Source organism: Penicillium longicatenatum (assembly GCF_028827895.1).
Source record: "Penicillium longicatenatum strain IBT 33135 chromosome Unknown contig_6_segment0_segment0, whole genome shotgun sequence".
In the NCBI taxonomy this organism is placed as follows: domain Eukaryota; kingdom Fungi; phylum Ascomycota; class Eurotiomycetes; order Eurotiales; family Aspergillaceae; genus Penicillium; species Penicillium longicatenatum.
The window spans coordinates 3,048,590-3,064,237 of NW_026643123.1; the positions used below are offsets into that span (position 1 = coordinate 3,048,590).

Sequence of the window (15,648 nt, forward strand, 5' to 3'; positions counted from 1 at the left end):
GTTAGGATATTAGATGCTCGGATATTCAAAAATTCCTGGGTACCTAAGATAGTATTTATAAGAGAAGATGCAGTGCGTAAGTGGCAAGATTAAGTTTGTTATGCCCTGCTAGGTTTAGCAAGGGGGCAAGTGACATTTCTTCTTGTTCCTGTTTTGGCTGATTGTCGCCGCCATGTAAGTGACCGCTTATGACGTAGTGCGATATCAAGAAAAGAGACAACCTTGGTTTCACTGACTCAATATGAATGCCACATTATATCTATACAAAAGGCCAATTACGTTATTTTCGGAGAAAGGATCAAGGCATATGAGAGTTCCAAGATTCCCAGCTGTCATTACATTTACCTGGATTTTCCCGGATCAAATTACTATGTACAGTTCAACATCATCAACAAAGAACAGCTAAATGTCGATACAATGTCGTCAGATTTGCTCATCAAAAAGACAGGGTTTTCCAGATTGTCGAAGCCGTTGACCTCGTAGGCTCAGTCTGTATTTGCAAGCCCATCAGACGTGACACAGCTATCTTCGCGGTACGAATACCATAACTGATGTCCACACTAGTATATCGCGGCAGCTCTACAAACTGCCCGATGAGTCCAAGGTTGGAGAAATTCTGAGGCACAATCTGAGGTCGATCTTTTGGACCCCTCGTTAGTAAAATTGCACTCATCCGAGGCATGGCGCGTGGAATAGTAATAGTGCGCGGCCTATCCAAGTCGTCGCCGAGTTTTAGATGCCCCAGCAGCTCAGTCATAATATCTGCCCCAGAGCACTGGAGCATCGGTTTCGTCACATAGTTTCCGTCGACATTCGGGGAATGGGCAAATCCCCAAAGAACGCGGACATGGCGTGGCTGCTCTGAAAAGACTGGCTGCTCCGGAATGCACAAATTGATCTTCCACATACTACCCTCTATGAACACGAATGCCCCAGCCTCGGATTTGCATTTTAATAGAGATTGAAGATGGTTGTAAAAGCCAAGATCCTCTGTGGTGATTGTGAAAGACTCCAGCATTGATTCAGACTGGCGGGTGCAAAAACTATAAGGGTTGCCGAAAGCGGGATGCTTGTTGCCAAGGTCTAGCCATGATGACCAGTTTTGATCCAGCATGTCATCCGCATCCATTGACTGCCACTCTGGTGGATTTTCGTTGTTCCCTATTTCTGAACCAGAAATGGTAGATCCTAAGGTCGTAATGACAATGTCATCTCTTCCTAGGCTTCTATGAACTTTGAGACCGTCCTGGACAAGGTCTAACCCGGTGATGATTTGCTGATTGTTGCTTTGAGTCATCTCGATGTTCTTGAGGTCGATACCGAACTGGAAATCCACATCACAGCTTCGCAGAAAGAAGTATATCGGTAGATATACCGATTCATACTGGTAATAACCCGTGATATCGAGACAGCTTAAGATATTTAAGCTCTGGAACTCGGGGAGATATTGCCGAATGGCACGCTTGAACTCTGCAGCACTATGCCAGGCTTGAAACCCAAATCTGGTAGGACATTAGAAACAAGTGGAAAGAAGCGTATGTTGGGCTATCCCAATACGTACTGGACGGACCACACAGTCCAAAATTGGCTTTCAAAAAAGCTGCTGGGAAACAGATCCCGAATTTGTCTTCCCGTTAGAGACTTTTCCCGCTTAAGCAAAAACAATATCAGTACTTTCCGATGCCTGTAGCTCAAGTTAAAAGATCCCAGCGGTATATGCTCAAAGGTATCGTTTTTCTGAGCCACAAAACAGGTATGGTCACCACCCTTCTTCGAGAGTCTGTTCGCCTCTGCTGTCTCGATTTCATCCAGAATACTTTCCCCGTCGGCTGTTGCAGAGGGGATCATTGCAAGAAGCTCTTTCATCAATGAACCGGCAGGAACGGGCAAGCATCCTGCAAATTGATCATATCCGCCTAGCGAATCACCCTTGTGGTGCGATGCTTGTTCCAAGGAGACATGCTTATCCAGAATATGTATCTTAGATGGATGGATTTTTGCGTTCTTCATGAGATAGAGCGCTGATGCTAGAGGTGCAGTTCCGCTACCGAGGACCCAAGCCTCGGTATTTTCACCCGTGCGCTTGGCTCTAGACTGACACCCCTTCATGGTATGGTCGGCTTGGGTTAAAACATGTCTGTAAATAATGGACAGATTGAATCCATATTGACTAGTGGTTTTAATATGCCGCGGAGGGGAATATTGCCACATGACGTGCTGGAACTCTGTGGTCGTATCCCAACCAGACACACTACATGTACCGCCATTGTTTGTCACGAGACTCCCCATGAAAGTGTCATCAATTCTCACTATACCATTAGAATTAGCGAAAATTGACCAGACCTGCTAACAAAGATATAAAGTAGCCACGATGACAAAGTCCCAAATTGATTCGTCGTATTGACATGTTTGCTGTCTTATGTATGACGTAACGACATTACAAGCTCATTTACGGTTTGGGGGTACCACGTGAGTCTGGTCTGAGGATCTGCATTTCATTGTTAATTGTGGGTCTTGAGACACCTCTAAGGTCTCCTTGGGGTGACATACTGGCTCTGATTATGTCGGTGAGATATAAAGTTCGAAGTCGTGCCCTGAGAAGACGGCAGGGTGCTGGTCTCATTTGTCCCATAATCACACGGAGGCACTTCTCGGTCATCCCACGATTCACGCGCAACAGTAATCAGTTTCCCCAGGATAGCATATTCTAACTTCAACTTGATACTATAGGCAACAGGCTTGAACATTACCTGCAGGGCATAATATCCCACATACTCAATGACGACAATCGCGACGTCTAAGAAGAGGATGACAATGTTGATGATGAGTAGTTGGCTAAGAATTCCACGAGATTGACCCCCAGGTCGGAGACGAAGCAAATGGATTGCTTCCCACACATATATGCTTGATATCACTAGTTCCTGGATACAAAAGCCAACAACTTGGATTCGCTCCATGATATTGTACCCGTGGGCGAAGGGGCCTGTGGGCATTCCCACTGCGCCGAACAGGAGGACGGCTGTTGGTACGTGCAAGAGTATGGCGTCGATGATGATCATCCATAGGACATTCCATAGTACTCTTGTATTCCGCAGAAGCAGATGAAGCCGCGACCATAGCACCATGGATTGACCTGTGATCATGCCACACCAGCTGATAATGATGAGTGTTACACAAACATATGGCGTTACCCCTGTGGGGAAGAAGAGGAGGATAAACCCCAGACAGTAGGGTATGATGCTGAAGGAAGCAACCAACAAGCTCCAGAAATAGCAACCGCGCCAGCGTTTGAAACTGACGAAGCACAAGATAATGAGCTCAATCGCATTGTACCAAGCGAGCGAAGAGAACGTGGCAAAGGCGAAAGTGCGTGTTGAATCGTCTGAAGAGTAGTGGATCAGCGAGTTCGCAATGCTTGATATGTTGGTGCTCGCCATCGACGAAGGGCGATATTGTTGGCTTCATGGGGTTCACGAAGATCGCCCAATTTCTTCATGTTGGATGAGGTATGTTTGACTGAGAGTTTTGCGGCGGAAGACTAAGGCAATTCGCGGCCAGAGCACTGGCAAATGAGACTGAGGCAAGTGACTGCTATCATGGGGATTGATCCCCGGTCCCATAAGACTGTGCGAGACATGACTGGATGGCCTTGATTTTCCGGGGTGCCGCGCCATGGTTCATCAAGCTTTCCTTGGGAGCCAACGTTATCGTCTATTTGCTGTCAAATTTGTTCAGTCCTATAGACAGACCTGTTGATGTTGAGTGCTGGCATGCTGACGCGACATTCTACGGGACAAAATGACGCTCTCCAATATAACGTGGCGACTTGAGCATAACGGAATGCCGTACCATCGCATGATACCTCAAATATCGCACCAGACCTCCACAGCACGATCAACTTTTAGCCCCATTTGTTTGTTTGTTTGGTTTCTTTTTTTCCTTTCAGCCTAGCTGCGGGGTAGACAAAGTGAATCACTAACCGAACTAGCGTACAAACACAAAAGTCAGTTCATTTCACCCGCGCGTGGTCATTGAGGTTTCATCCAACTTGAACTCAGCAATACACATCACCCATCATGTTCAGCCCCAGCAGTGAGAACAAGGTCTCTCTAGTCACTTCTAATGAGAAACGCGAGCTTGAACTAGCCCAAATGAAAGCTCGCTACAAGGAAGAGAGAGAGAAACGTCTCCGTGATGACGGAAACGCACAGTTCATTGAAGTCGCAAAGTCTCCTCAGTATGAACGTTTCGCCGATGACCCATGGATTGACCCGGCAGCAGTGCAGCCTCCTCTTCAAGAGAAGTTCCCCGATAACCGAAGCGAGATGCTGATCGTCGGTGCCGGATGGGGTGGGGTACAACATGCTATCCGTATGATTCAGACGGGCATACCTGCCGAAGATATTCGCATTATCGACCCAGCTGGTGGCTTCGGGGGCACTTGGTACTGGAATCGGTACCCCGGGCTTATGTGCGATATTGAGAGCTACACCTATCTTCCATACCTGGAGGAGACGGGATACGTACCCAAAAACCGTTATTCAGAAGGTGAAGAGATCCGGGAGTACGTTAATCTTGTTGCGCGGAAATGGGGACTGGTAGACTCTGCTGTTTTCCAAACCCAGGCACAGAAGATGGTGTGGGATGAAGATGCCAAAGAATGGTTGGTTGATCTTATCCAATATCGCAAGGGCCAATCGCCAGAGACTCTCCAGATTCGTTCTAAATTTGTCACTATTGCTGCTGGCGTGCTCAACTGGCCGAAGCTGCCGAACATCCCGGGGATTCTGGACTACCAGGGTGATATGTTTCATTCTGCTCGTTGGGCATATGATATCACTGGTGGATCTCCAAAAGACCCATCACTCACCAAGTTAAAGGACAAGCGGGTGATTATTGTCGGCACAGGAGCGACAGCGGTACAGATTGTCCCACGGCTCGCGGAATGGTGCAAGCATCTCTACGTTGTACAGCGGACGCCGGCCTCTGTGGATGTTCGTGATCAGCGAGAGACTAGTGAGGCATGGTTCTATGAAGAGGTTGCACGATCGAAAGGATGGCAAAGAGAACGAATTCGCAACTTCCACCAACATTTCACTCCTAGCGAGAGCGAGCTACCAGCAGTCAACCTAGTCAATGATGGATGGACTCGCGCTCCTGGCCTCGTCGGTCTGACTGGGTATACAGAGGGACCCAAATCACCCGAAGAAATCCCAGCATACGTGACAAGACTGATTGAAATCGACGCCCCCCGTCAAAGCCGCATTCACGCTCGTGTGGACCAAGAGGTGCAGGATCCTGCCATTGCAGAAAAATTGAAACCCTGGTATCCTGTATGGTGTAAGCGTCCTCTATTTCACGACGACTACCTCAAGACCTTCAACCGAGACAACGTGACTCTTGTTGATACCGACGGCAAAGGAATCGACCGGATGACGACGGACTCTCTTATTATTGGCGAGGAGACCTACCAAGCCGATATAGTCGTCTTTGCAACAGGCTTCCTTGCTCCGCCTGCTGGCACGCCAGCCGAAAAAGCAAACATGTCAGTCATAGGGTTGAACGGGGTCTCCATGAGCGAGGAGTGGTCTCGCTTCGGGCCTACAACACTGCATGGTGTCATCGATGCCAAATTCCCCAATTTATTCCTCTCCGGACCTAACCAGGCTTCCACAAGCGGAAACTATCGCTTTAGCCTCGATGAGTACGCCAAACATGTATCGTACATATTGGCCGAAGCAAAGCGAAGAGCTAATAATGCGCACTTCGTGGTCGCACCGTCTGATGAAGCAGCAGAAGATTGGGCCATGCAAGTTTTGATGCGTTCTGCACCACTTAGCGTTGCAATCGGATGCACGCCGGGGTACTTCAATCTAGAGGGTGACCTTGATCGTGTGTTACAAGAGCCCGAGCGACAGATGGTCCTAGCGCGGTCAAGTATTTGGGGCTCAGGGATCGAGCATTGGCTTGATGTTATTGAGAAGTGGCGAGCCGACGGCGACATGAGGGGTATTGTGATGCGTTGAGCAGGGGTTTATCTAGCATGCATACTCAGATATCAGTTAGTTTTATGAAGTTCATTCTTAGCTCTAGAGCTCTGCTCCACCTAACATAAAGACATATCGGTTTCTATTTGCAGCGATGACTGGTGGAGTTGCTGTTCTCGGGCGAATTTTTCCACACCTTGGATTCTCCTTTAAAGTTGTCTCGATGCTAGAGTCATATATATTGGTGAATCGTTATCCACATTCAAAGTGTGGGTCCAGCCTCTACAGGATATTGAAATGTTTCTTCTGAGCTTCCCATTGAAGTTATAACGTTATATGATACATTCTGTTTACTAGGTAGGCACCACGTTAACTTTATACACTAATCATTCTGACAAATCGATCACCCAAAGCATTTGCTGCTAAAGGATTTCCTCCAGTGACCAACTCCCGATCCAGAGTAGTTCCACCAAGCTTCTCAGGCGCGCCTTCAACCATGACGGCGCCTTCCTTCTTCAACGACGACTCGACTTTTTCGATTTCCCCACCGAACAAAGTCTCCATCATCTTCTCCTCCGCATCACTCCACGAGGTAATCTTGTACCCCTCATACACAAACGATCCGTCCCCGGCTTTCTTCGTACTCAGCAGTGCATATGGACCATGACAGATCGCCGCAGTGGGCTTATTCTCCTTATGAAAATACCGCAGAATACGCCCCAGCTCTGCGTCGTCACCGAGATCGGCGAGGGGAGCATGTCCCCCCGGAATGAAGACTCCGGCGAAGGTTGACAACTCATCGTCACTGATGGAGCTAAACGTTCGTGGACGGCTGAAACCATTTTCAGCTTTCATGCGCTCCATAAGTTCATTCTCGCGCTGACGTTCGTAGAAGTTTCCCGCGTATGCCATTAGGTTCAGACTATTTGGGTCTGGAGACGGTTCTTTGCCTTTAGGAGAGGCAAATGTCACCTCATGGCCTTTATCGAGAAGTTTTTGGAGCGGCTTGGCTAATTCTTGGAGGAAGAACCCCGAGGGCTGGTCCACTGTTTGGCCGGCGTTGGGCCCGGAGGTTTTCTTCATAGGAAATGAGTTTGCATCGCTCAGGATGATAAGGACCTTTTTGCATGGCATGATGAGTACAGTGTCAATTTCAAATGCCTCTTCAATAAAAATAGTGAATAAGATACAATTGTAGTCAAGAGCATTCTATTAAATTCGATCAATTTATAACGTATTCTACCAATGACTGTAAAATGACTTCGACGTGACGTCAACTATCTTAAAGCCGGGAAGTGAGTAGCAATTTCTGGGAAGATTAAAGAGGAGAGCAAACAAGAACATTGATCGCATTCTGGCTAGATAGCTACAGCGTGGACAGCCCCTTCAAGGGCTGGCTCGGTGTTTCCCAAGTCTGTAAGGGATACTTTCGGGCATAATGGACTTGTCCAGGACCCCCACAGTACAAAGACAAGATCGAAGTGGCCAAGACCAGCAGATGAAACGGTACACCGCAGGTTCCTGCTCTCAGCCCCTTTAAGAGACAGGCAGAGACGTGGCTGGGAATTGAGCATTTAGCTTTCGCTATCCCTGGCTACGCCAGTCATGTGTTTCGAGAAACCATTCTTGTCTAGATTCCTTATAAAGTCCTTGCCAATCATGAGGAGTGACGAACCAGGGGCCGTCCCGACTGGCTAGGAATGGTGGAGGCGACACCGTATGGCTGACCATGAGTGATGCACGCCAATGCACGAACCACGTTGATAGGCTGTAGGGAAATCCATGAATTCAGAGTGTGATCGACCCGAGAACTTTGTTATCCCTTGCCCCCACCGCTCGGGAAGAGGTCGTCTACCGTTGGCAACGGGACCAGGGTAGCCTATCTGAAGTGCCACTGTGAGAGTGTGGGTTGATCGTACCAACCTTTCTCAAATTGTGATGGATCGTGTTACTTGAGATGTTTGTTCTGCCAGATTCGCGTCTGAGAAGAAAAGAGTCGTCAATCGCATCACTGTTCGTGAATGTGGCTGGCAAATTGAAGATAAGACTGCATGTGGGTGGTACACCATGAATAGTTTGTAGGAAGTGAAGTCTTCAATCTGGGGTAAAATGAAGGAAGTCGAAGTGAGAAAAAATCATATAGAAGGCAAAACACCTACGCAGGTGACTTCATTCTGCCTTTCCCTCTCTCTCTTTCTCTATGTCCCTCCTATCGCATAGCATCATCTTGTCTCTCCAGTTGCTCTTTTTCCCAGCTTCTTATCTTTCTGCATTCATTCAAGTCTCCACTTAAAAAGGAAGAAGGAGGACCTCACGATCGGGTCTCCACTACAAGGCGGTGACGGACGATCGGCGTCACTGTGCTACCGATGCTAGGTTCAGCCTGTTCATCCTTTATCTATTCCTCTTTACCCCAAACCAATTCACCTCCTCTGATCCCGGTTATCTGACCGATTTGCGGTCAACCTCCACCTGTAAGATCCGTCTCCTCCCCAACGTGGCCCTCGGTCTGTCCCGTGTTTCTCGAAAAATCTCCCCCCTCCCCCCCTTGTCACTTTCTCCACTAAACTCGGATTCACTGTCGTGACGCCAGCAAGCTGTCTGCCTCCGTTTTCGTGTTGGCGTCCCATCCTTTCGATCCCCAACACCCCTCCACCATTGACCAACCACTGTCGTCGCCGCTTCCAGACCCTTCCGACCCTGTAAATTTGACCAATGTCCTCTCCATGTCAAATCCGCCGTCCGATCCCGAAGATACCTTGCCTAACCCCCTGGTGACACCTGCCGCGCCTGCCCAATATGATTGCTCAGCAGAGGTCGAACAAGCTCGGCCCAATCCACGTCACCACTTGTCGCATTCACCGCAGCAAAACCTGTCCCAGGGGGCTCCACTGGCATCCTCCCCGTCCCGGGCGGAATCCCCCACAATTCGTCAATGGTCTCAACCGGCGCCTCCGTTCACTGTAAAAAGGGCTTTCACGAACCCGCAGGAGAATTTCCCCCGCCCCGAAACCTTTTACAGTCCACAATTGTCCGAAAGAGACAGTATCTTTGCAACCCACTACCTTCCTACCGACAGCGGCGCCAATACCCCACAATTGCCCCCGGCAAGGGCCCCAGAGAATGAGCGCCAGGTGAATTCCATTCCGCGCCTCGATGATGTGCACGGGTCTCCAAGTCCTCCCTTTAAGGTCTCTCCCCACCATCCTCACGTCGACCCTTCCCACATGGAAGTTGACGTCCGCAGACATCTCCCATTACGCTCTTCACTATTCCCTTCGTCCGATGCCTCCCCTTTCTCTGCTTTGCGCTCGTCCATCTTCACTCCAGACCAGGTGAAGGATCAAGAAAGGGAAGCTGGTGTTCAGTTACTGCATACGCCGGGTGATCCAGGTACAAGGTTTGATAGCCCAGACTCACCGACCGAACGCAGTCTTCTTCCTTCTGTACTAGACGATGTCTCTCATTCACCCCAGTCTCTGACGCCTGATTACGGGCGGCCGCCGCTGAGCCGAGAAGGCGTCTCCTTCGATTCATTCGCCGAATCTTCTCGCGCCGTGGCCCTAGAGCCGAGCTCCAGTCGAGGTCGTCGTGGACGTGTGGATAGTTCAATCGAGGCAAATCTTAACAACGCGGAGCCTGCCTCAAACGTGCGCAGTCGTAAGTCCAGCCATTACCTGGGCCTATTCAAAGAGAATACCACTTCACCAGAACGGAAAAAATGGGAGGATCAACCCCGACAGCAAGATGAGGCCGCAGACTTGTGGGATCGTGCTATGGAACACAACATGCAGACTTCGAATCTGCCATCGGAGGATACTGGGTTGATTCGGAGGAGCATCTCTCTCCCCTCCCTCGGGGATGGCCCGTCATTCGAAACCCAACCTGAAGTTGAATTTCACCACCAGCCAGAGGCAGAAGAACCTTCCAAGCGCCGGCCGCCAACACTACCTCGTGGCCTTCTTGAGGAGATCAGAAACTTCCATTTGACCCCAGGAGGAGCGCGCGGTTCTTCTTTTTCTCGGAGTATTCCCGCGCAGTATTCGGAACGCAGCAGGAGTTATTTTCAGAAGGAGCCCCATATTGAGCATTTTGCCGATTCACTGAGCTCCGTTGAACAGGATGATCGACGCGAATCGGCACAATTTGAGGACGAGGGCAATGAACAAATCAAGTCTGCCGTTTATTTCCCCCACGAACGTGTTGCCATATCCGAAGGGGTCAGTGACCCACGATCGGTAGGGCCAGATTCGCATGGCGTGCAGCCAGTGAAACTTTCTGCAGCCGACAAGAGTCATGGATTGATGTTAATACCTCAACAACGTAGTCCTCCCCCCGAGCAAGAAGTTAGCCACGTGGATATATCCTTTCGATCTAAAAATGAAAGTAAGATTCTCCATGGTGATCTTCCGGATCTCCGAGCTCCCTCCGAGGGTGTACCAGAGAAATCTTTGGGTGCGATTTCCGAGTACAGCTATGATTCCACCGCCGAATCAGATGCATTTTCTGCAGATGAAAGTGCAAAATCGGTTGATGATTCCAGCTTGACTGACGATGTGGATATCACGCCCACTGCCACGCCCACTCAGCACTCACGCATCCTGGAACGTCGCAAACCAACTGGGCCCCTTGGTGCTGTTGAGTTGAAGCCTTATAGGCATCAAGTGGGTGGTCACACAACCGTATTTCGATTCTCTAGGCGTGCCGTCTGCAAACAGCTCAACAACCGGGAGAATGAGTTCTATGAACGAATCGAACGAAGGCATCCTGATATGCTACTTTTCCTCCCCAGGTGAGTTAGAACGTGCCCATTTTTTGTCATTCAAATTCAGAGAAAAACCACTGGCAGCCTACTTAGGCACCAGACCCCGCCACGTCATGCTCTGCTCCACTTTCAATTATTGCCTGATGCTGATACCTTTTCATTCTAGATACATTGGTGTTCTGAATGTAACCTTTTCGAAGACTCCAAAGCGACCGAAAGACCAGACCGAAAATGGCACTCACGAGAATTTGGAAGCCAAACAACCCAATGGCGCCACTGGAACGGATTCACAGATTCCTGAGCGAATCGAGCCTCAGCGAATTGTGAGCCAGAGCCAGGTCACTGGCGTGATCCCTAAAGTGATCCTTGAAAACAACCGCCACATCATCCCAGCTGATCTTTTCTCACGTCAACGATCGAGAATAGTCAATGACTCATCGAACGGCCGACCTCGCTCCGCTGGTGGACTTGGGGAGCCGAGCTCAAGTCCTAATTCATTGAGTAATCAAGCGAAGATATGGGGAGCTACAACTGTCAACCGGAAGCTTCAGGAACAGGTCCTTCGAGAGGTCTTCAGCCCTCCTGCTATTCACCACCACCGAAGACACGCCCGTGGACATTTGCGTTTGCCGAGAACCACTTCGGAATTAACTCGTCGTGGTGAACACTTGTCCGAAGATCATACATCTGTGCGTCCTTCAGCTGTTGGCAAGGTTGAGACATTGAGGGCGCCAGTAATGGATATTGCGCGATCTGACCCTGAAACCCCTGCTCTCTCATCATCCGCATCCACGGCTTTGGATGCAAACCGTGATCGCTTAGAGAGGGTGAAAACCGAAGATACGCCCAATCGCGCAAGCTCCCTCAGCCGTGGGCAGCATGTACGAAGAAGACATTCAGGCGGTGGCCTTCAAAGGCAACGAAGTATTGGCTCTGAGAAAAAGGGTGATTTGATGTTTTTTGAAGACGACGGATACGGCGGAGATAGAGAGGACGAAATATTCTCGATGGAGGGCGATGCACCTGCGTCTGCAGATATCCCGCTATCAGGAAACTCTACTTCAAAGACCTCAGAAAACACCCCAAGCGAACCTTCCACCACTGAACCCCCGCCATCCGACAGGATATCTGCTGCCTCTTCTCAGCTAAGGTCACAGGATGCTTTGGCAGCCTATCTGCCCAGTAATCCCAAGGAAGCGCAGCTGAGGAATGACGAACGAGTCCAGTTCTTCCTTCTTCTTGAAGACCTCACAGCTGGCATGAACAAGCCATGTGTACTAGATCTGAAAATGGGTACCCGACAGTATGGCATTGAGGCAAATGAGAAGAAGAAGAAATCGCAAAGGCGCAAGTGTCAATCAACAACATCGCGGCAACTTGGAGTACGTCTATGTGGCATGCAAGCCTGGAATGTCAAGAAACAGGAATACATCTTTGAAGACAAATACTTTGGACGTGACTTGAAATCTGGCCGTGAATTCCAGGATGCTCTCACCCGCTTCCTTTACGATGGTGTCAGCTATGCCAGCGTGGCCAAGAAGATTCCCGGCATCTTGGAGAAACTGTCACTGTTGGAACACATGATCAGGAAACTCAATCGTTATCGTCTCTATGCCAGCAGCCTCTTGCTTCTGTATGATGGAGAGCCAGCCACTCCTCCACAAACCCCCAATCAAACTACTGACCCTACATCCCGACCCGGAGCCTCCGAAGATGGTAAGAATATCAACGTTCAACTGAAAATTGTTGATTTCGCCAACTGTGTCACCGGCGAAGACGAATTGCCCCCTGACACCCCTTGCCCTCCACACCAACCCAATGATATTGATCGTGGGTACCTACGAGGCCTTCGCACATTGCGCATGTATTTCCAGCGTATTATGAACGAAGTCACAAAAGATGAATTTATTGAGCGTGGAGAGGGAGAGGGTATTGCGCTAGGCTCCCAACCTGCTGTTCGTGAATTGCCCTCGGAGCAATATTGGGATGACAATGTGATGGAGAGTGACGCGGGTGAAGTCAGCTTCTGATGTGATCTCGGCCTTTCTTCTGATCCGGCTCTTGATGATAGATGGCGCAAGCTCATTCGAGTTCCACTATCACATCAACCCTCGGTATTATCCTCTTTCCCTTACTTTTCTCCTTACGTCTCTTTCCATTTCCGAACTGCTCTCAACGAGAGCAGACGATGTAACGATGCCCACGGACGACTCAATGACTTTTGTCAATCCTGGATGCATTTAGAAGCCCGGGTTTTTGTTCTCTTGCCTTTCACCGTTCTCCCCCATCTTTTTCTGGCCTGGCGTGTACGAGATTACCCCGACTTTTGTTTTCGATTCACTTCTCGGTTCTGTTTTATTGATAATACCCCGAAGGCTGGTTTCTCCTGGCCTTCACTTTGCGGGGCAATTCCAGCCCCGTGCTGTTTGTACATGATACTCTCCTATCTAGCATTAGACAGAATCACAAAAAATTCAGAAATCATGTTCTTCTAAGTAGTTTCTAGAGTTTGGTCAGCTCAACTCGTGGAAGCCTCGGCTGATATCACGTGTTCCACGATAAGCTCCGCATCTAATCGGGGCTGGGGAACTCCTTCGAGCTCACTTTACTCCACACTCCATTTCACTTTCCATTTCTCCTCACCTTTCACGAAATTCGTCGTCACTTGCTCCTGATATAGGCCCATATTGAAGCCCAATGACGTAGGGTGGGGCTCTGACAACAAAGCAACTGATCCACCCAGCTGACACGGCTGCCTTATCATTCGAGCTCCGCCAATCGCCCCAAGCCCCATACCGCTTCGACAGTACTTCATCAAATAGCTCCCCACACGTACCAAGCTACCTCCACATCCTCTCTACCCTCTCACAAAGCTCTGGTACAGGTGACCGGGTGTGCTGAGCAGTATGTCCAGCTCTGGCCATGTCGATAAGCGGGACTTCGATGCGAACCGGCCCCTCCTTGAAAATGAAATCATAGACGGTCCCAATTTGGGCTCCAATCCAACTATCGGGCGGTCTAGAGCGGGGTCACGTCGTTCACGGCGCTCCTCGCGTTCTGGACTCGGAGCGACCAGTGACGACGGGCTTCTCAGTGATGTCGTGGATGGTATTGTCGAGCGCGATCGACGGAAAATGCATAAAGAGGTTATACGGGTTATAAGCTTTGTTTGGGGCATTATCACCTGGTATGAATTCCGAGTTTGTGGCCGTGGTACTGATTATGTCTGGTCTCTGACTCACAGCTTGTAGCCTAGGTGCGGGTAGCATTACTGCGTTTTCGTTATATGGGCATCTGTTTCTGACCAGGCTTCATTACACGCAACTCCGGGTCAATGCGATTTCTATTGCGGCTGAGATCGCGATGTACCTGCTGGTTCCCGTCTTTGGCTATCTATGCGATCGGTATAGCCCGTCTCCATTATCCTTGGCTTCGGGTGGGTTGTTTGGATTGGGGTATCTTCTTGCTGCGTTCACATATAAAAGTGGCCCGCCTCCAGACGTCGGGGGCTCTGGGTGGCCGTTTTGGGTGATGATTGTGTCTTTCATTGCTATTGGAATGGGCACAAGCTGCATGTATCTCGCCGCTGTGGCGACCTGCGCTAAGAATTATGGCAGGGGAAAGCACAAGGGCATCATGCTTGCATTGCCAATTGCAGCCTTTGGGTTGAGTGGCATGTGGCAGAGCCAGTTGGGAACTTATGTGCTGTGTGAGCGTGACGTCGATGGTAACTGCGGTGATGTGGATGTGTTCCGATACTTCCTTTTCCTGGGCATTGTTTTGCTGGTGACTGGAATCATTGGTACATTTGCCTTGCGCATTGTTGATGACGACGAAGAGCGATACATTGATGAGACTGTCGAGGAGCTGGAGCGCAGTGGGCTTCTTGAAGAAAGCGATTTCTTCCGGCCTAGAGGTGAGATCCGAGCAGCGGTAGAATACGGTACCTTTTTGGACAATGACGCAGAGGACACACTCTCTGGGGAAGAGCGAGAAGAGAGACGACGAGTGAAGGAAAGGGAGGAGGAAGAGCGTCGAAAGAAGAACTGGCTCCTGAATTACGAGACTCGGGTGTTCCTCCTCGATCCTACCATGTGGTGGCTTGCCGCTGGGTTTTTCCTGGTCACTGGACCTGGCGAGTCATTCATCAATAACGTGAGTCCTGAATCCTCCTACATCCGAGATCATAACTCACCAAACTAGCTTGGTACTATTATTCCCACCCTAACGCCCCCATCTTATGCCCTCAATTCTCCCCCACCAGCCGGTCTTCCATCCACTCATGTCACCACCATCGCATTGACGTCTACCATTGCCCGACTGCTCACCGGATCTCTCTCCGATTTCTTTGCACCACCAGCAGTCCATCTATTTCCTCCAATCCCAGATAGCCGTCGACACACAGTGCCCACAGCAGAGAACAACCGCCCCACGTTCTCCCGTATGGTCTTTCTCCTACCATCAGCACTTCTCCTTTCAATTGGCTACCTCATCCTCGCTTCCCCGCTCGCACTTGAACTACCCCCTCTCTTCCACCTAACCACGGCGCTCGTTGGCTTCGGCTACGGAAGCGCCTTTTCCCTCACCCCCATCATCATCTCCGTCGTGTGGGGCGTAGAGAACTTTGCCACGAATTGGGGTATCGTAGCTATGATGCCCGCCATCGGTGCCGCATTGTGGGGCGTGATCTATTCCGCTGCGTACCAAAATGCGCTGGATGATGGCAGTGGCAGTAATATCGATGGTCAATGTCATGGTTGGCGATGCTATGGCTTCTGGGCTGTCGGCTGCACTATTAGCGTTTGGGTTGCCATCGCGGTTTGGCTTGCTGCTTGGAGAGGCTGGAAGCGACGAGGAGTGATTGTTTAGGCAGTGCGTTTTAGCTATTTAGCGTTT

General features: G+C 49.8%; 6 protein-coding genes across 6 annotated transcripts; 3 read left to right on the forward strand and 3 right to left on the reverse strand.

Moving 5' to 3' along the window:
* Positions 1–436: 436 nt before the first annotated feature.
* Positions 437–2,109, reverse strand: N7484_009333 (oleate hydratase; the record flags this gene model as incomplete). The annotated part of the gene is made up of 2 exons (XM_057119720.1): positions 437–1,502; positions 1,562–2,109. 2 exons carry the CDS (start codon positions 2,107–2,109, stop codon positions 437–439), a joined length of 1,614 nt encoding a protein of 537 aa, XP_056969275.1.
* Positions 2,110–2,525: 416 nt separating this feature from the next.
* On the reverse strand, positions 2,526–3,437 carry N7484_009334 (uncharacterized protein; the record flags this gene model as incomplete). Its single annotated transcript, XM_057119721.1, has 1 exon — positions 2,526–3,437. The coding sequence occupies one exon, from the start codon at positions 3,435–3,437 to the stop codon at positions 2,526–2,528; it is 912 nt and encodes a 303-aa protein (XP_056969276.1).
* Positions 3,438–4,076: 639 nt separating this feature from the next.
* Positions 4,077–6,026, forward strand: N7484_009335 (flavin-containing monooxygenase; the record flags this gene model as incomplete). Its single annotated transcript, XM_057119722.1, has 1 exon — positions 4,077–6,026. The coding sequence occupies one exon, from the start codon at positions 4,077–4,079 to the stop codon at positions 6,024–6,026; it is 1,950 nt and encodes a 649-aa protein (XP_056969277.1).
* A 336-nt stretch (positions 6,027–6,362) lies between these two features.
* Positions 6,363–7,121, reverse strand: N7484_009336 (type 1 glutamine amidotransferase domain-containing protein; the record flags this gene model as incomplete). Its single annotated transcript, XM_057119723.1, has 1 exon — positions 6,363–7,121. The coding sequence occupies one exon, from the start codon at positions 7,119–7,121 to the stop codon at positions 6,363–6,365; it is 759 nt and encodes a 252-aa protein (XP_056969278.1).
* Positions 7,122–8,713: 1,592 nt separating this feature from the next.
* On the forward strand, positions 8,714–12,782 carry N7484_009337 (inositol polyphosphate kinase KCS1; the record flags this gene model as incomplete). Its single annotated transcript, XM_057119724.1, has 2 exons — positions 8,714–10,779; positions 10,919–12,782. The coding sequence occupies 2 exons, from the start codon at positions 8,714–8,716 to the stop codon at positions 12,780–12,782; spliced, it is 3,930 nt and encodes a 1,309-aa protein (XP_056969279.1).
* Positions 12,783–13,667: 885 nt separating this feature from the next.
* N7484_009338 (MFS transporter) lies at positions 13,668–15,621 on the forward strand (the record flags this gene model as incomplete). The annotated part of the gene is made up of 3 exons (XM_057119725.1): positions 13,668–13,939; positions 14,004–14,907; positions 14,956–15,621. Coding segments are annotated over 3 exons (1,842 nt in total), but the record flags the coding sequence as incomplete, so codon positions are not given.
* Between the last annotated feature and the right edge of the window lie 27 nt (positions 15,622–15,648).